General features: G+C 38.6%; 2 protein-coding genes across 5 annotated transcripts in view; one reads left to right on the forward strand and one right to left on the reverse strand.

Annotated features, from left to right (window-relative positions):
* LOC124552231 (pre-mRNA-splicing factor 18) overlaps nucleotides 1-15,432 on the reverse strand; it is a 98,847-nt gene extending 83,415 nt beyond the window's left edge. For 2 of the 3 annotated variants that reach the window (XM_047126504.1, XM_047126506.1), the window contains exon 1: nucleotides 15,273-15,416. The gene's annotated coding sequence lies outside the window, so the exon portion shown is untranslated. Of the gene's footprint in view, nucleotides 1-15,272 lie in introns of all 3 variants that reach the window. The other variant, XM_047126507.1, reaches the window with a different exon arrangement.
* Nucleotides 15,433-15,636: 204 nt separating this feature from the next.
* The window catches only part of LOC124552230 (protein Lilipod), a 370,834-nt gene continuing 364,938 nt past the window's right edge, over nucleotides 15,637-21,532 (forward strand). For both annotated transcript variants that reach the window (XM_047126502.1, XM_047126503.1), the window contains exon 1: nucleotides 15,637-15,993. In XM_047126502.1, coding sequence (XP_046982458.1) covers nucleotides 15,934-15,993 — 60 coding nt within the window. In that variant the 5' untranslated portion in view covers nucleotides 15,637-15,933. The remainder of the gene's footprint in view (nucleotides 15,994-21,532) is intronic.

Raw genomic sequence — 21,532 nt, forward strand, 5'->3', positions numbered from 1 at the left:
TCCCACAGGCGCCACCCAGCTGCAGCAAAGGTCACCCGGTAGGACGGCCACTGCTTGGAGTCCCGATGCCCCAGAGGGATGGTCATCTACCACTGGGCATACATGGGGGGTTAATGGCACAAGCATCAGCAGAGCGATCCCTGTAGAGAAGCAGACATATTTTCAAGAAATTTACTGAAAAAATTTAGAGAATCGGCATCTGCAATAGGCTGCAGAGCCATTCTAATGCCAGCAGCTGACATCTCACATAAGGAAGGCGAGGACAAGATAAGAGAAGTCAGGGGTCATACAGAAGCATATAGACAGTCATTTTACCCTCATTCTGTTTGTGAACGGATAGGGAATGGGAATGACCGGTAGTTGTACCAGACACCCTCTGCTGTGCGCTGTTTGGTGGCTTGCGAAGTACGTACAGAGAAGTACGTGTAGCTGTACTGCCCACAGGTAATATCCAGAAGCAATGTTTTACAATGCAACACCGATCCACTGTACTGGGTGTCACTTCGGACAAGTCGCTTACCTGCTGGCACCGTCTTCAGAAAACAGCTGCAAAAATGCAAAGCCACAATAATCTGTTGCAAAGACCGATTGGAACACCTTACGGAGATGACGCAAACAGTTTGGAAACGACAGCACTTCCTTCAGTGTATTCACCACGCAAGTACTGTTCAGCTGCACAGTTTAATAGTTCCCACGCTGATCTAGTGCATGTTCAGCTAGGACAAGCCACCTGTATTGTTATCCAGTACACTTCTGTTCAGTGGCTGCCGGTCCTAAGCGACATCACTTCACTACACGTAAACAGATGGCTAGCTCCCATTTAGTTGCAGACGAGAAAGGAGAACGAGTCTCTTCCTATATACAATATCATTCGGCGAGGTTGTAAAATCTGGTCGAAATCTCATAAACTGACCCACAAAACTTTTGTGAGCCTATTAGCCGACAATTACAATGTTGTGACTACCTGCACATCCGAGTGGCCATCTCCACCCCAGAAAGTCTTCTTGCATGTCAAAAACGCAACTACCACACTGCCGGTGTTCAATCTACCTCACGTCACGTGTCACGAACTGAATCAAATTGGACGTGGGACACGCATAACAGCTGCTACTCACTGCAGCTCTCCAAGTTGTGACTGCAGAGATGACGCCACATATCAGGACAGATCGTTACAGGCTTTCGTCAGGTCTTTGGAAGAATTACATAAAGCTTTCTCTGAAGCAACTGACCTGGATCTTTGATTTTCCTTTTTTTTATGTAACTGGATATTTATAATTCTTTGTTTGTAGTTGTTAATGAACCGGTACTTGTGACTGTCCAAGAGCAGCAAATACTAAATAAAATAAGCAAATGCAAGTGATGATTTTTGTAGTATGTCAATGGAACAAAATTTTCATGACATTCTCACAACGTTACTTTGCAGTGCGTCCGTGGAATTTCTGAAAGCGCACACACTCCTTCTGCTGCCTGGTGAAGTGCCGGTACTTTGTAGTCTTCCTCCTTATACAGTGACCAGAAGGATTAACTGAAACATTCGATACCTGCTGACAAGCGAACTATCACCTATCGACCTAACCTAGACCTTGGTCTATGCTACAGAGCAGTCTGTCACCACAATCTGCATTCCAAACCTAATACAGACACAAAAGGAATATTGTTAGTGTTCCCACAGTTTGTGAAAATATGATGTCACATGCCACATCATTACTGTAACATGGGACAAAGCCAAAATCCAGTAACGTATGTTCAACTGAACCCATTGCTTGAAGAGGATATTTGAATGCTCGCAATGACCATTCTACAATTTAACTGTTGCTCAGCCAAGTATTTGTATTACTGGCAGCTCACACTAGCTGTCTGACGATGTTCCACGAATTGCAGCATGCTGTCGAACCGATCTTATTGCTTCCAACACAGGCCACAATGCTGTGCCGAGTGCAAAACCACTATCGTGATTCGTGAGATTCAATGCCACACATATATCAATCACCTCCCTAGTATTGTTGTGCCAGAAACAACTTGCAAAACACATAAGAAGACATTTTCTCAAAATTGAATGTGTATGTGCTCATGTACTGTGTTATGCTCAGTCAGTGCTGAGTCTTACATATAATGTTGATGCAGTGCATGGAGAAACAGTGCCACATCTGTTTCATGCAATATTTCCCACATTTATGGGGAACATAATAGGTTCCAATTCTATGAACCCTTAGGTTATCTTTCAAACTTCCCCAAAATATTCGCTATTATTACAGGTAGTATTAAACTGTAAAAATACAGGACAACATCAATAGTCAAGAGATGATGATTTCTGAAGGATTTTTCCAGTGACTGATTTATGGTATGTTTTCAGGTTTCTAGTCAAGTTGACCCCATTTTGTGAAGAATATTTCCGTTACCAAACTATAGCCACCTTCAGATGCCCAATCATTATGCAGTTCAAATAGTATTTAAGGAGTTTATTCAGATAAGCAGACTAAAAAAATTATTGAAAAGGGTTTCAGATTAAGCACTTCATGGTCAAAAATCATTTTAGATATACTTGAAAAACACAATCTCAAAAAACTGCCTTCTTTCAAGACTAATATTACCCTTTCATTAACAAAAGAAAACAATTTTGTTTGCAAATTTTGAAAATCTGTGTCGTAGCACACTCATTTCCCACAAACGTAACGAGGTCTGTATTTTCATTTGATCTTAGGATTTTCAAAGCTAAATTTTCATTTGCAGAGAGAATTTGTTAGGATAGTAAATTCAGAAAATTATAACAAAACAGTAAAAAAAAAAGTGAAACACAACATTCAAATTTACAATAGAGAATCAACCAATGGAATACCCAGGATAGAATAATAACAATATTACGAAAATAATCAATTGCTACTCATCACAGACACAGACAATTGCTACTCAGACACAGGCAGAACAAAAAGACTGTTACACATTTGAGCTTTTGACCAAAGGGCCTTCTTCTAAAGTAGAAAAAACACCACACATTCACACAAGGACAACTCACACACACACACACACACACACACACACACACACACCACTGTCTCTGGCCGTCAATGCATCTTTCTGTCGTGACTGCCTGGGACTCGACATCTCCTATAAATTTCCAATACAAAATTTTAAGATGACTTTGAGGTATTACATACCAATGTTTTTTAACATTAAATAAAGTTTGCTGGTAAATACAAATTCCACTTACTAAAACTGAAACATACACCAACAGAGTTACTGTGGACTATAATAAGGATACGAAATGAATGGCCTGAAAGAATTCCAGAAAGTGTCATAAATAGAGAAACTTGAATCTTAGTTCCATCAAAATGGGTGAAACTAAATGTAACTAAAACCAAAATGATACAATTTGAAGCTAAATTGTTAGAACAAAGTGAAGTGAAGTCGCAATGATCAGGATATCACAGAAGCAAACCACGTGAAGTTCTCAGGCATACACCTCGATAAAAAATTGAATTGTAAAGTACACACAGACTTCTTAGCAAACAAATTAACGACAAGCTTTTGCAATGTATATTATGTCAGGCGCCACAAGCACAGACATCAGAGAGATAGTCTATCGCTTTCGCTTTAAGTCATTCATTACGGCATAACCTTCTGGGGAAATTCGGCAAATGTCGTGACACTCCCAGTAAGGAATGTGTGTTGCCAAACACAGGGCATCTTGTGGGCCACTTTAAAAAAATCTAAAAATACTATCTGTTCCTTCCCTTTAGATAAACGAGGTACTGTCATTCTCACATAGAAATAAACATATTGTTCCGCAAACTGAGTCAACACTCGGCACGGTGGCTGCTGGGAGTGACTGTAAAAGCATTTCCAGTATACAGTCACTCCCATCAGACACCGCACCGAGTGTCAACTCTGTTTGTGCGTATAATGCACTTGACTCTTTCCATTTTGACTACATCTACAGCACTCACCACAGAGAGAATTTTAAACTCCTGACATACCATTTAAGACTCTCTGCCCGAACACTGTAGTATACAGTATTAAAAATTTACAGTAAAATAAAAGGCAGCAGCATCAATGAAAAAATTACTCTATACCTGTCTGATGGAAAAGTGTTACTATTCTATTGAAGAATTGTTTGATGACAGTTTTACAGTTTGAACAAGGGAATTGTATATTTAGAATATAGGAAAAGACAGATTGCTACTTACTGTAAATATGGGACATTAAGTTGCAGATAGGCACAACTAAAAGACACTTGTACATAAGACACATTCTGGTCTGAGCTGCCAGAGTTGTTTGTGTGAGTGAATGGTGTACGTTTGCATTTATCTACCTGATGGAGGCTGTGGCTGTGAGTGTGCCTGCGTGCTGCTTAATGTATCATCTTTATGGTAAGCAACAATCTATCTTTTCCTACATTGTTGATCTTTCAAGCAGGAGTTTCCTTCATTTCAAATTATTCATTTACTTCTATATACTGAAAGCCGTAGTATGTAATTGTGTAGCAACATCTCAGAAATGTATATAAAATAATGTAAAAATCCTGTTATGTCTCCAATACATTAAATCAATAATGTATGTTATGAGATGTATGAATATAACTATAAGTCTATCTGACGCACACTAGATAAAGTGAGAAAAACACTTCTTAATATCTATAAATATTATAGGCCTAGATAATTTTTTTTTTTTTTTTTTTTTTTTTTTTTTTTTTTTTTTTTTTTTTTTTTAAAAAACAAGTCGGTGGCGCAGTGATAATGCGCCAGACTTGCAAATCCGAAGGTCTAGAATTCGATGCCTGGTCAGTCCTAGGATTTTTATCTGTTACTTATCACTTCTTTCATCTCTGGCAATGTTTGTCAATGTGAAAAATGTCAAATAGGGTGTTTCAGAATCCCTGTTAAACTGTCGATCTCCACATAACTGTCTAGGTAAATCAGTTCAAAGGTCAGAGAAAAGCAACCACATACCACCTCTAAAAGGAAAAACTACCGGTAAAGCACTGTGGTACGTATAAGAATCTTCACGTCAATGACTGCTTTACTTATGTTTAGGCTCATCTCGGTGGTAACTCTAGGAATTTTGATGGTACGGGTTTCACTAACAGACAGACTGATGTATGAGGAAGATTTGTGTATACAATTTATTACTCTTATATCACATAAGTCATTTGGCCATAGATACCTAGAGCTACTCATGAGAAGCTAGGGGAGATGGGTTTAAATTTAAGTGTTAGGAAGTGTTTTCTGAAGGTATTTGTGTGGAGTGGAGCATTGTATGAAAGAGCAACACGGGTGATAAATAGTTAAGGCAAAAGTAAAATAGAAGCTTTTGAAATGTGCGCAACAGAAGACTGTCGAAACTCAGATAGGATGAGGTATCGAATCGGCATCGAGAGAAATGTTCGGTGCCAGTCGTCAGCTACGGGCTGTGACGTAATATTGACAGCCGCTGTCGTGTCACTTTTCTGTGGATATATTCACAGTTTTATTGTTACTTGCCAAAGCTACCAAATGTGAAAAAAAAAAAACTGGTTGTGGTGACACACTACTCTGTGGCTTAGCCCAAAGAATTTGTTAGGTTGTCAGTTAATGAAGCCATCAAATGTGACAGTAAAAAACCTGGTAATACATTGCTTAGCAAATCCCTAGCCTTATTTAAGCCTTTCCTGGTCGATCAGACATATATCCCAACTAATGTAATTGCTGCAGGCTATTTCGTACTGTTAGCAAAGGCACTCGCGTCTGTCGTCTGTTGCCATTAAGACCACAGAAGCCTAATGTCGAAGCACTGTCTAACGGATACGTTCATAGTATGTTTCACATTATTTTCTGCGTTTCTTTCACGCGGTGTTACTGGTCTATTAGCACTGACAACTGTGGCAAGAGGTAATGCTCGAAATTTGGTATTCTCGGCATACTCTTGACACTGCAGATCTGGAAATGGAAATGCCGTGTGGCTAGGGCCTCCCATCGGGTAGACCGGTCGCCCGGTGCAAGTCTTTCGAGCTGACGTCACTTCGGAGACTTGCGTGTCTGTGCAGACGAGATGACGACGATGAAGACCACACGACACCCAGTCCCCGAGCGGAGAAAATCTCCTACCCAGCCGGGAATCGAACCCGGGCCCTCGGCACGACTGTCCGTCACACTGACAACTCGGCTATCTCGATGGACCCGATCCTGAGACATCACGGACTTTTCAATTTGACAATGCAGAGAAGTGTGGGGAGTAAAAATTGGAGGAAGATCATGGGATGAATACAGTAAGCAGCTTCAAATGAATGTAGGTTGCAATACTTATGTAGAGATGGAGATGTTTGCACAGAATGGACTAACACGTAAGAGCTGCATCAAACCAGTCTTCTAACTGAAGACCATAACAACAAAAAACACGGCAATGTTTCAAAGCAATATCTTAGTGTGTAAGGAAACACAATTACTAATTTTAAACATTATTTAATAGGCAGGATAATAATCCGAAACATAAGCACGGTGGCAGCTATAAATACACACTGCCTCACATGTAAGTCACACTAGCTATTTATCCAGTCTACGGCCCCTTGTATATTTCTTCAAGTTACACAAGCTCCCCACTGCATGGCATTGCCGGATAGATATGGGACACAGACAACCCAATGCTCAAAACTGTGATTAGATTAGATTAGGTTTACTTTCATTCCAATTGATTCGTAATGAGGAGGTCCTCCAGGATGCAGAACATGTCATAAAAACAATAATACATGACAAATATTTACAACTGAAACAGATAAGCTAATTACACACACACACACACACACACACACACACACACACACACACCAGTTGGTTCTACTGTGAAATTCATCAATGGAGTAGAAGGAGTTGGCCACCAATAAGTCCTTTATGCTTCTCTTAAACAGAATTTCATTGGTTGTTAAGCTTTTTATGGCTGCTGGCAAGTTATTGAAAATGTGTGTTCCTGAATAATGCACACCTTTTTGTACAAGACTAAGTGACTTTAAATCCTTGTGAAGATTATTCTTATTTCTAGTACTGATTCCATGAATTGAGCTGTTGGTTTGAAAAAGTGATATATTTTTAATGACAAATTTCATTAAGGAATAAATATATTGGGAAGCAGTAGTTAGTATCCCTAGTTTCCCAAACAGCCTCTGCAGGATTTTCTTGAGTTCACACCACATATAAATCTTACTGCACTTTTTCGTGTGCAGAAAACTTTACCTTGACTTGATGAATTACCCCAAAAAATAATCCCATATGGCATTATGGAATGAAAGTAAGCATAGTATACCAGCTTTTTCACCTTTATATCCCCTATGTCTGAGAATTCACATTGCAAATAGAGATTTGTTAAGATGCTTCAGCAGTTCTGTGGTGTGCACCTCTCAGTTGAATTTATTATCAAGCTATAAGCCAAAGAATTTAACACTTTCCACTTCTTCTATCTCCTTGTCGTCGTATGTTAGGCATATACTCGTAGGACACCCCTTACAAGTTCTGAACTGCATGTAGTGTGTTTTTTCAAAGTTTAGTGACAAAGAATTGGCTAGGAACCAATGATTAACATTTTATTAGCAGATCTTTCTAAGACTATACTTGATTTGCTATTTATTGCAATGTTTGTATCATCGGCAAACAAAACGAACTTGGCATCTGGTAATGTTACTGATGAAAGGTCATTGATATACACAAAAAAAGGTAAGGGCCCTAAAATGAAACCTTGTAGTACCCCACATGTAATTAGCTCCAAGCTGGATGATGCCTGATAGCTTAATACTTGTCTCTTTCCTAATAACACCCATTGTTTCCTGCCAGAGATATAAGATTTGAAACATTTTGCAGTATTTCCTGTTACACTATAATACTCTAATTTACTTAAAAGGATATTGTGATTTACATAGTCAAATGCCTTTGACCGATCACAAAATATACCAGTTGCCTGCAATTTTTTGTCTAATGAATTAAGCAATTTTTCACTGTAAATGTAGATAGCCTTCTCAATTTCAGAAACCTATATAAATTCGAGTTGTGACTTTGATAGTATGTTATTTGAGATAAGATGGTTATAGAGCCGATTGTACACTACTTTTTCGAAAATTTTTGAGAATGGTGGCAAGAGTGAAATTGGACGAAAATTTGATGCTGTTTCTTTATCTCCCTTCTTAAACAGTGGCTTAACTTCAGCATATTTCAACCATTCAGGAAATATTCCACTGATAAACGACTGGTTGCACAGATAGCTTAATATGTTACTTAACTCAGAATCACATTCTTTAATTAACTTTGTTGATATTTCATCATACCCACTGGATGTTTTTGATTTTAAAGATTTTATGATGGACATTATTTCTGTTGGGGTAGTGAGGGTCAAATTCATATTATGGAAGTTGCTTGAAATTTCTGGTCTGAGGTATTCCATAGCAGCACCTACCGAACCTGACAACCCCATCTTTTCGGTAACAGTTATAAAATGTTTATTAAAAAGTTCTGCAACACTATACACATCTGTCACCAATGTATCATTTACTCTTAATGCTATTTGTTCCTCTTCATGTCTGGCTCTACCGGTCTCCTCCTTCACTATATCCCATATTGTCTTATTTTGTTATCTGATATGACTATCTTTTCCTTGTAATATATTTGCTTTGACATCCGTATTACAGTCTTTAATATTTTGCAGTATTTCTTGTAATGTGCTATAGCATCAACATCAGAACTGTTTTGGATTGACACATACAGTTTTCTTTTTGTTTTACAAGATACCCCTATTCCTTGAGTAATCCATGGCTTCTTTGTAGGCTTTGCTCTAACCTTCGTTAGTTTTGGGGGAAAACAGTGTTCAAATAAGGTAACCACTTTATTAGCAAAAGTGTTATATTTTTCATTCATGCCATGAGCACTGTAAACATTAGTGCAGTGAATGTCTCTGAGGACTGTCCTAAAATAATCAATTTTTGGCTTATTGATTACCCTCCTGAGCTCAGATTTAACAGATTTTATATCCTGTTCAGTATTAACATTTAACAGAAGGAACTGCATCTGAGAGGCCATTGACTATTGGTTTTGTAACATAATTTTGTTCACAGGACTTTTCTATAAAGATATTATCAGTACCTGTTTCTCCTGGTGGGGAACTTTACAGTGGGAATTAAGTTGAATGATAGTGTTATTAACTCAAATAAGTTCTCACTGGGAGAGTCTTTGAGGAAATCTACATTGAAATCACTAGCAACCACTATTTCTTTATTTTTGGTTGTTAAATGGGCCAGTACAGCTTCAAGGTGGTTTACAAACAGATTAAAGTTACCTGCAGGTGCTCGATATACACTTAATATTATGAAGGATTTTTTGTGAAATTCTAATTCTGTTGCACATGCTTCCATATGCTGTTCTAGGCAAAATTTATGAATGTCTATGTTCTTAAATTTATGACAGTTCCAAATGAATGTGGCAACTCCTCCTTTCTCTATTTCTGATCTACAAAAGTGAGATGCTAACCTAAACCCTGTAACACTTAAAAGTTCTATACCAGTGGTCACATGATGTTCAGAGAGGCAGATTATGTCAGCTGGGTTTGAAGACTCTAATTCATCTATGCAGATAATTGATTCATTAATTTTATTTCTCAGTCCTCAAATATTTTGATGCAAAAAAGATAGCTGGCATTTCACATTGACTGAGTTGAAACTGAGTACAGTTGAAATATCTGCTGACTGTTGAAAATTCTTAACCAATAGCTGTTTATGCTGATGTAATAAGCTGGAATTATGTTTTTTGATTTCTTTCTCAAACTTAAGGTTTGTCTCAGTTCTAACCTCTCTTAAAATTTGCTTTCTTTCTGTCCTCCCTACCCTAAAAAAGGGTCTTTTCTGAACCCTATAACCACTGGTATTTTACCACTCATGACAGTGCCTCCCCCCTTTAACTTTCCTGCTATTTGCCCAGCTAATTTACCCTCCCCCTTCCTGTTGAGGTGAAGGCCATGCCTGGTATAATCCCACCTATTGAGAGAATCAACAGGAACCACACCAGTGTGTGACCCTGCACCCGACATAAGCAGCCGTTCCAACTCCAAATTAGCTCTCTTGACAGAAGAGTTCAAATGAGGTCAGCCATGGTGCCCAAGAACAGATACAAACTCAACACTAGTATGCTTTGATGCTGATGCAATCGTTGCTAGGTCACACTCTATACTGTACCCACGATCTCTGTCAATACTATTACCTGCCCCACCCACTATAACCACAGTGTCTTGCAAAGTGATCCTAAACCCTCTGTCACGTGCTCCAGACCAGATCTAGGTTTAAAAAAATTGGTGACCTGGTATTCTGATCCTAGTTTATCCTGCAAAAGTTGGACAACACCTCTTCCATGGGAACTACCTAACAACAACACTTTCTTTCTCTTTACTGATTTCCTTACATTCTTACTTTTCAATTTGCTGCTGACAGTTTGTTGTGCCCTGTCTACACCTGCAACTGCTTGAGGCTCACCAGCTTCTAACTGAAGCGACAGGTCAAATCTATTTTCCACATCCACCATGAAGCTGTCAGACAAAGTTCTAGGCCTGTTCCTCCTGTTGCCTGTTGCCACTTCCCACCTCTCTTTACCCTTCTCCCTCCTTAAAGTGTCAAGATCTCCCCTGGCCTTGTCTAACTCAGCCTGAAGGGTGGTGATTTTTACTTCCTGTTCAAGTATCTTCCTATCTCTACTACAAATCCTACAAAAACACTGATGAGTCTCATTTACTTCCCCTATTCCCACACCACTACAGTCACCCACATGGAAAAAACTACAGCACCCATCACAGAAAAGCCCCAACCTATCAAGTCTACGGCAAGTCGAGCACTTTTCACTCATGATAAACGTAACGGTTTATTAAGAATATGGTTCCACAAATGTGGCCGATACGCAACTGCGTGTAAATAAAAACAACAGTGCAAACTTTCTGAAACAACAACTTAAACTTTACGCTACAGTTAAATTGCTGGAGAGAGCAAAGAACAACTAAACGAAATTATATAGATTTGCTGTGGCAAAACGTAAACAGAAAATACGACTGTACGATCTTTTCGCATTTTCTGCTATATTACATAAAGAAAAAAGAAACCTTTAATGGTATGCTTTAAAGGCACACTAATACACCTATTTACCCCGTAATCAGTACTAAACTATATGTTTTTATAATCTAAAATGACTTATCTTTATGAGAACACCAAAACTCGCACTACTCGCCTGGCTGCAGGGCTGCCAACCTAGTTACATTAGTTGGCATATGTATCCGATCAACCATGAAAGGCTAAGCACGGCAAGGGATTTGCTAAGCAATGTATTACTATTTCAGCTGTCATAGCAGAAAAAGTCTGCAATGATGTGCATTTCACAATGTAACAGCACAGATATAGGGAAGCAAATGTTATCAAAGTTCACACTGCGCCTCAAGAGCCAAACTCTGCTATGAACAGGTGTGCAACACCACCACTAGATCAAAGTTTGCCTGGAGAGCTGGCAGCAACAACACTTAAAAACGCTTCACATAAAATCTGAGGAGCTTAAGACCAAAACGACCTTCAAGAATGAACCAGGATTTTTTTCTACCCCAGAACAGGAAAAGTTGCAGTATAGAACTTTCAACAAATGTGCAGACAACCAACTTCTCTACGACCAGTTCGATAAAACCAACTGTAAGTGTAACTAAATCTAGGCTCCATTCAAATTCTTTTCAAGTTATGAACCAAAATATTCAGTCTTTAAGAAATAAATACATTGAACTAGCAGTTTTTAGATGATTTTAACATTGAGTGCTTGTGTCTTTCGGAGCATTGGTGTAGGGAATATGAATTAAACAACATCATTATACACCCTTTTAGACTAGCTAGCTCTTACTGTAGGGAAAATGCCAGAAGTGGTGGCGTCTGTATTTATACAAAAACAGAGATAAAATTCAAAAGGAGATGCGATATTGAAAAGTTAAGTTTAGAAAAGCATTTTGAAGCAGCTGCTATTGTGTTGTATGGTAAGCAAAGGAAAATGATAGTAATGATTATGTAGAGGTCACCATGTGGAGATATAGATAATTTTTTTTCAAAACTAGAAATTATGTTAAACATTGGGTACAATGAAAAAGCTTCTGTGCTTCTTTGTGGGGATTTTAACATAAATCTTACGTGCAATAATATGGTTAAAGATAAATGTATGAATATTGTACAGAGTTTTAACATGTTACCCCATGTAATAGGTCCTACCCAAATAACACACACATCACAGACCCTCATAGATAATATGTTCTCTAACAAAGATTCCAATGAAGAGGAGGTTAATAACACTGATCTTGGTTTATCTGATCCATTCCCCCAATGCCTGTGAAAAAAAAAAACATCTTGCCACACTTATAAAAGAATTTTTTCTAAAGAAAACTGCACACATTTTGTTAACTGTCTAACCAATGAAAACGGGACAGATGTGAGATTAGAATCAAGTGCAAATAATGCATTTAACACCTTTTCTTCTGTATTCATGTCGCATTTTGAAATGTGTTTCCCTAAGAAGTTAGTGAGGTCCAAGTCTTCAGAACAAAAAGCACACAAACCTTCGATAACTACAGGCTTTAGGACTTCCAGTGTAACCATGAAAAGACTGAACCAAGAAATTAAAACTTGCTCAGATCCACAGTTTCTGGAATATGTAAAAACGTACAGAAAAATATACTGAAAGGCAATGGTAAAGTCAAAGTTGCTATATAATGACATCAGTAACTCAGACAACAAACCACAAACTATATGAGACATTGTGAGGAATGAAACTACTACCTTGGGAGAAGAGAAAGAAATAATACTCAAAAGCAGTGAAAATTGCAATATAGAAAAGAAGGAAATGGCAAACTATATTAATAACTATTTTTTAAATGTACCGCATTCATTAAACTTAACTTCACAAAACAAAAAATAATACATGCTCCAAGGGTTGCCTGCAGCATGAATATTCCTTCAACAAATGAACAGGAAGTAATTAGAAGCTTAAAACCAAAATGGCAGCAGGTGCTGATGAAGTACCAGTTGCAATCATAATAAGGACTGCAGTGCAGATTGCAAAATCTTTAACACATAATGCAAATTTATCCTTTAGTGAAGGTGTGTTTCCTCAGTGACTGAAGATCTCAAAAGTGAGGCCACTATTTAAAAATAGAGACAGACATAAAATAGAAAACTACCATCCCATATCACTTCTTCCTGCTTCCTCCAAAATATTAAAGAAACTGGTGAAATTGAGAGTCACTGGTTACCTAGACAATGATAAATTTTAGAATAGTAATCAACATGGTTTTCGTGCAAAATGAAGCACAGAAACTGCAGTCATAGACTACACCCAAGAAATAATTAAAAATTTGGAGAAAAAAAAAAGTGTAGTAGGAATCAATTTACATCTATCGAAAGCTTTCGATACGGTCTGCCATGAAATGCTCCTTGAGAAGCTGGAAGCAGTAGGTATTAGAGGAAGAGTTAAAATGTAGTTTGAGTCATATCTCAAAAACAGATCTCAGATTGTAGAGCTCACCACTGTAAATTCATATCAAAAAATAACGTTAGTTTCAGAAGCAAAAGAAGTTCCTTTAGGAGAACCCTATGGCAGCATCTTAGGGCCACTACTCTTTCTCATATATGTCAATGATTTACAGTTACAATATGATACAGCCAAAATTGTACTATATGCAGATGACAAGTCTGACAGTGAGCGACTTTAAAAACTCGTTACAGTCAACTACTGACAAAATCCTAAAAAGTATTGAGTCTTGGTTCAGTGCAAATAAACTTACACTCAATGCAAAGAAAACAAATTACATACAGTTTGGTAAAATGATTCCGGATGAAGACATTAATCTAGAACTGGATGACAGACTAATAGAGAGAGTGCACTTTGCAAAAGTGTTAGGAATGCATATAGATGAAGCTATGAATTAGAAACACCATGTAAAATTTCTTACACACAGACTTAACTCAGCCTGCTTTGCACTGAGAGTTATTGCAAATGTTTGCACTCTAGAAGGCATCAGAATGGCATACTTTGGATACTTTCATTCTGTTGCCTCATTTGGAATAGTGTTCTGGGCCAGCTCAAAATCTAATTTGAAAGACTTTTGATCTTACAAAAATGGGCTGTTCGAATAATTACCCACAGTCCAACACAAGCTCACTGCATACCTCTTTTCAAAAAGTTAGGAATACTTACTCTGCCATCAGTCTATATACTTAAATGTATACCCCTAACCAAAGCTAATCTAAGCAATCTCCACACAAATGCAGACTGTCACAACTATAACACAAGGAACAAGAATGATCTCCACATAGAACAAGTAAGAAGAACACGAACTCAGAAGCATGTAAGCCACATGGGCATTAAGCTCTATAATGCACTGCCTCAGTACATTAAAGATTTAAAGGACAATACAAATATTAAATTGGAACTTTGAAAATTTTTAATTGATAAATATTGCTACTCAATAAATGAATATCATGAAGACCAAGAAACTGACTTCACAAACTAACCTCCAAAATTTTCTATCTTTGTTTGTTTCAGCTTTTATTATACTTTACTATCTATAGAACTAGTTATATATTGTTACTGAGAAACAAATTACTATAAACCATTCATGTGGAAAGGAACTGTAAGTTTGCTGTCATTTATTATAGACAATTTCATTTTATACTTTATATATTTTAATTTCTGTGTATGAAAAATCCAATTGTAGACAATTTCATTTTGTATCTTCTATATTGTTAATTTCTATGTATGACAAGTCCAATATCGTTTGTACGATGACATGGATGCTAAATAAATAAATAAAATAAATGCAACATTACTTTGATGGAAATGCAATTCTCTCAAAAAAGCAGTTCTACTCCTTCATCTTCCTTGATAAAGTTAATTACATAATATCCCATAAAAACTACGTCAGTGAGATGTTTCTTGCTTAAATTTCTTTAATATGCATAGAAAACGAGAACAATGGTGCGACGAGAAAGCAGTCATCTATTAACAAGCACGCAGTAATACATGAATTCTAACGAAATGGCAAAAAAGACATATTCCATGCTGTGATTTTCATACCGCATATGATCAGCAGACCACATAACTACCTAATGACCTATGACACGTAACTACCTACTGCCAAATTATGAATTTAGGTTATCCATTTCCGTAAACGAAATGTGGCAGCCACAATAAACTTAGGGTAGAATCCAAAATCACTTATAGTGCGTATCAATATGAAAATTAATGCTACAAAACTGAACTCACGTAATCAGCTTGGCGTTGCTGTATTACACACACAGTTTACTTGCCACAACACGTCTGACAAATTGCATAAACAAATACTTCTCTTCGACTACACTCGATTGTTTTCAAAGCCGCGTCCATATTTGTTCTGCCAACCCACAATCGTATTAAAATCCAGTCAGCTGATCGATAATGCTTTCCCATTCATGTTTTCAACTCGCTCACAAACTAGGCAACAGTGTCGATATCTGTTAATGTATCATTATGAAGTTTATTGTTTCGGAAAGAGCCTTGAAGAACTTAATTAATCAATGCATTTCCTGTCACCGTCATTGCACTTATGTTTGCAGCAGTGCATCGGTTACTAGCACGGAGTTCTTGAACGTAACTTACAGCTGAGCATCAGTGCTCCAAAGAAAGCCGAAGAGGTAGCGTCACACTTCTGTGTTGTCGCTTACAGTCAGTCTGTGCGAGTTGTTTGTGTCGCGGCAACTGTGAGCAGGCTAGCGGTTTACAGTCAGGTGGCTCCAAAATGAAGTGTATTCGATTAGCTTCGAGCCTGAGTGTTTGCGCTGCAAAATTCCCTCGGTGAACGCCCAGTTATTAGAACTTTGGTAGAGAGCAAAATGTGGCTGCCGAAAGTGAAGGCTGTTTTGTTGAAGATATTGATGAGTGGGTGAAGATGGAAGATGATCCCGATGCAAGAGAGCAAATTTTCCACAACACCGTCCGAGAATATGTTGTAAGTATAGTCTTACTTGCCAATGTAGGTCAAACATGTCAGTTCTTTCTCTCTCGCCCAAGACGTCTTTTAAATAGAGCTCATGAGCATTTCGTATCGTGGGTTGTCAATTTACAAAGCCTACTTTCAGTGATAATAATATATGCTGCAAAGCGATTTTCATTTAGGCTTTCACAAAATCTAGATTCAGTAATTGTCCTAGAAAAATGCAGTGAATTCGTGATAATGGTTTTAAATGGATATGCGGCTTCTCTGGTGATATTATTCTTGAATCTTACTTCTAAACATTGTTTATCTTAGTATATCGATGAATTGTGAGTTTTGTCTCGTGTAGACTAACAAAACTGAGCGCTTGTAGACTTTAAATGTAAGTTTGTCATCATTTGTAAATAAATTTTATTATGCTTTACTGGTTTCGACAAATTAATTTGTTGCCTACAGAAGCTTAGTTTCCTTCTTCATAGAAGGATAATGCCATGGTGTGTGTGCCTTTTATGAAGAGGTCATTGACTGTCTGCTAAACTAAGCTTCTGAAGATCAAATTAATTTGTCGAAACTGGTAAAGCATGATAAAATATAGTTGCAATTGATCACGAAATTTATCCTGAAAGATTAATACTACAGTTTCTGAAAATTATAGCTATGAATAAAATAACACTTCTGGACTGTTTATGTTCGTAAATGACAAGTGAAAGTATCTTATTGTCTTCCATAGCTTTCAAACTTCATTGGTCTCTGGAAGTTCCCACAAGGGCCTCAGCTAAAACATAAGGTGACCTGTCCACCACAAAAAACACCCTTTCCATTAATATTTTTGCCTGTTGAAAAAGAGATTCCTGAGATTAGCGCAAAGTAAGCCCCTTAATTTATTGTTAAAGGGATCCCTGCATGAAGTCTTACGTATTGTTATCGCAGTGGGAGTTTAATTATGAATGTTATTGTATAGCTGGGGAATTAAGAGCCATTTAATAAATTGCCGCATCTCGATTTTCTTTTCACATAACGCGATAGACAGGATTTCTGCGACCATGTGCAAAGGCAAGTTTTAGTTTTGGCGTACTTCGGTTCATGTATAAAATTAATTTAAATTTAAACTTTGTGTGAATGGGAATGTACTTTCTATTACATCTGCTCTGCGAGTTTCTTTGCTTTAGTGCTACCTAGGTAGCAGAAAAACGAGGACACAGTGCTCATGTGTCACTTTTTACATATAAGCAAGACATTCAGTAAGTGCGTTTTTCCGCCCGTTTCCTCAAAGCTCAGAAAATAGTGGCAGCAGCATTTGTCGAACTTGGTACGCACAATTAATTACATTTGTAACTGTGCACTAAACGATTATGTAGTTTGCAGCATGTTGTTCATATTGAGATGGAAGAGAGATGCTCACAACTTCAATTTGTTAAGGTTAGTGTTGGTTCAAATGGCTCTGAGCACTGTGGGACTTAACAGCTGTGGTCATCAGTCCCCTAGAACTTAGAACTACTTAAACCTAACAAACCTAAGGACATCACACACATCCATGCCCGAGGCAGGATTCGAACCTGCGACCGTAGCAGTCGCGTGGTTCCGGACTGCGCGCCTAGAACCGCGAGACCACCGCGGCCGGCGAGGATAGTGTTGCCCTATGTTCCTGATAGTACGTCAAAAGAATGTTTGGGTGTAAACATTCGAAGGCTGTTTCCAGAGAACGTCTGACACCCCCACCCTGTCCTCCACCTCGAATAAAAGTGGCAGGAATTTGTTGTTGGGGTGTGTGTGTGTGTGTGTGTGTGTGTGTGTGTGTGTGTGTGTGTGTGTGTGTGTGTCTTGCAAAATTACGCACACAACTGTAGAGAATTGACACAGAAAGTTGAACTCAGACGCCAGACCTTGTTATACCTCGGTCACACTCAGGGTTCAGTGGTGTTCAGGTATGTTGTCCACACCTGTAATATTTGTCTCTTAGAAAACTATTGAGCTGGTGTTTACATATAATTTGTAAAACACGCGGCAATGACGTGGAATGAGCCAATCTACTAGCCTTTAATCGTGTGTGTGTTCGCGTAGCTATGTCAGTAACGCCTGAGAGCGGGCTTGACCCTAAGTTGTTGTGTTAATAGAGTTCGTAAACGGTGAATCACAATAACTATATCCCAAAAGACTGGTGGAGCTCTTGGACTACGCCTTAACTCAGTGCGACACTTGAAAAGTTCCTTGACCTGTGCGTCGGAAGCCAGCTACTGATACTCGGCACATTCGCTGACTATCGTTATCGATATTTCCCACCGAAAAAAAAAACACAGGTCCACAGCCGCTGTGTTGGATTAGCCAGTGTCGTAATGATGCAACAGCTGACGGGTCGCTATATTTTATTTTATGTTAAGTACGACGTTAACGGTAATATTAATTGTATATCAATAAATATTATTGTTTCCAATATTAGTGTTTGTGTGGTTGAGGAAGAACGCCATATCAAACTTGGTAATGGCTGATCATATGTAGAATATACTTAACTAATAGTGTCTATACATTCTATATGTTAAAAAAATATTTATACCCTGTGACATACAGTGAGGCAACTTCAGCCGTATATTCGATGGAAATAATAGGATGATGGCCCGTTATCGAAACAGCCACTTTTTCCATATCCCTGTAGGCGCCCTCCTTCACGATGGTATTTACAGAACACGACGTATGATTGAATGGACAAACGTAGTGCCGCATCCAAACGTTATGTTCATTCATCGCGGTGTTCCAGGATGGGGACTTGTGTACATAAGATTTAACATTATCTACTTCATTCGAGGAGGACTTCTCTTAATCTGCGATGGTTTGGCATAAGACAAATTACGACAGTTGCCTCAAGAGACTGTACCCTCATCCCCAGTCGGATACAATGGTTTTCATATGCACAATTTTGTTTACTGATGGTATTAGTTTGCTTTGCTTTATTCTGAATGAACTGCATACTGCAGGACGTCATTATATACTCACAGACTGTACCACTGAGTACATACAAAAAAAGGAAACACTGTACAGTCAGTGGTAATATACGAGGGTTGGAACTTATAGTGCAACTATTTATTCACAACAGACACAAAAGAGTTACATGTTTGCACCTCTTACTGTTCGTCAAAGTAGTCACCAGCGTTTTGTATTCTGTTGGTGCGAATGGAGCGTCCTACTGCCTGTCGAATCTCTGGAACAGTTCGGAATCGAATGCTACGAAGTGGTTCCTTCATCTTCGGAATCTGGTCAGTCACAAGGACCTAGGTCCTGGGAGTGTGGTGGATTGTATAGTACTTCCCAGTCCCATAAGTAGAGCAGCCACAGCAAAATGATGGCTGGGTTGCGCAGAAAGTGTCGCCGCTTGTTTCGCAGAGCTGGCCGCAGGTGGTGCTCCAAAAACGAACAGTAATACTGTGCACTGACGGTCTGCCGTGGAGGAACGTAATGCGTTAGGACAACACCATCACAGTCGTACACGAGAATCACCGTAACTTTAGGCCGCACCATCATCAGAACAGGCTCTGCTAACGGTATACTACGCCTTCCACATCGATGGCAACGAGTTCTACACAACGCTGGTGACTACTTTGAAGGACAGTAACAGGTGCAAACATGTAACTCTTATGTATCGGTTGTGAATAAATAGTTGCCAGTATTTAAGTTCCAACCCTCGTATATGGTGCGTGTGTTTTATATGTTACTACAACGTAGTATTCAGCTCGTTCGGAATAAAACACAAAGCAGACGGATAGCTCCAGCAAACAAAATTACGCACATGAAAGTCGCTGTATCCGTCTAAGGGTCAGGTTGCAGGCTCTCGAAATACGTCTTGGATCTCAATAAAAAATGTTATTGACGCAAGCAGCAGTCTTTGATTTGTCTATTTACAAGCATCAATTTGTGATTGTACAAACAAATGAAGGTACGTTATCTGAATGGTTATTTATTCATTGAAACATATGGCCGGCAATATTTGTGATGAAGTTAAGCGTGACAATAAATAAAATAGTTGTTAAATGTATTTGCCTGTCTTCAACGCTATTTATGGAGTGCTTTGATATGTTGTGTTGTGGTCTTCAGTCGATAGACAGGTTTGATGCAGCTTTCCATGCTACTCCATCCTGTGCATGCCTCTTCACCTCAGAGTAATTGCTGCAACCTACATCCTTCTGCATCTGCTCAGTGTATTCATCCCTTGGTCTCCCTCTACGATTTCTGTCCTCTACACGCGCGCCCTCCCCCCCTGCCAACAATACTAAATTGGTGAACTAATGATGCCTCAGAACGTGTCCTACCAACCGATCCCTTCTTCTGGTCAAGTTGTGCCACAAATTCCTCTTCACCCCAATTCTATTCAGTATTTCCTCATTAGTTATGTGATCTACCCATCTAATCTTCAGCATTCTTCTGTAGAACCACATTTCGAAAGTTCTTCTTGTCTAAAATGTTTATCGGCGATGTTTCCCATCAGTACATGGCTACACTCCATACAAATACTTTCAGATAAAGACTTCCTGACACTTTAATCTATACTCGATGTTGAGAAATTTCTCTTCTTCAGACACGCTTTTCTTGCCATTACCAGTCTACATTTTATATCCTCTCTACTTCGATCACCCTCAGTTATTTTGCTCCCCAAATAGCAAAACCCATCTACTACTTTAAGTGTCTCACTTCCTCACCTAATTCCCTCACCAACGCCTGATTTAATTCGACTACATTCCATTATCTTCGTTTTGCTTTTGTTGCTCATCTTATAGCCTCCTTTCAAGACGCTGTCCATTCAGTTCAACTGTTCTTCCATGTCCTTTGCTGTCTGTGACAGAATTAAAATGTCATCGGCAAACTTCAAGGTTTTTTTTTTTTCTTCTCCCTGGATTTTAATTCCTACTCCAATTTTTTCTTTGGTTTCATTTACTGCTTGTTCAGTGTACGGATTGAATAACACGGGAATAGGCTACATTCCGTCTCACTCCCTTCTCAACCATTACTTCCCTTTCGTGTCCCTCGACTCTTATAACTGCCGTCCGATTTCTGTACAAATTGTAAATAGCCTTTCGCCCCCTGTATTTGACCCTTCCCGTCTTCAGAATTTGAAAGAGTGTTCCAGTCAATATTGTCAAAAGCTCTCTCTAAGTCTACAAATGTAGGTTTGCCTTTCCTTAATCTATCTTCTAAGATAAAGTCGTTGGGTCAGTATTGCCTGACGTGTTCCATCATTTCTACGGAATCCAAACTGATTTGCACCTAGGTCGACTTGTACCAGTTTTTCTATTCGTCTGTAAAGAATCCATGTTAGTATTTTGCAGCCGTGACTTATTAAACTGGTAGTTGATACTTTTCACACCTGTCAACACCTGCTTTCTTTGGGATTGGAATTATAATATTCTTGTTGAAGATTGAGGGTATTTCGCCTGTATCACACATCTTGCCCACCCGATGGAAGAGTTTGTTCATGGCTGGTTCTCACAAGGCTATCAGTAGTTCTAATGGAATGTTGTCTACTCCCAGGGGCCCGCATCTCGTGGTCGTGCGGTAGCGTTCTCGCTTC

Source organism: Schistocerca americana, chromosome 10, assembly GCF_021461395.2.
Source record: "Schistocerca americana isolate TAMUIC-IGC-003095 chromosome 10, iqSchAmer2.1, whole genome shotgun sequence".
NCBI lineage: Eukaryota > Metazoa > Arthropoda > Insecta > Orthoptera > Acrididae > Schistocerca > Schistocerca americana.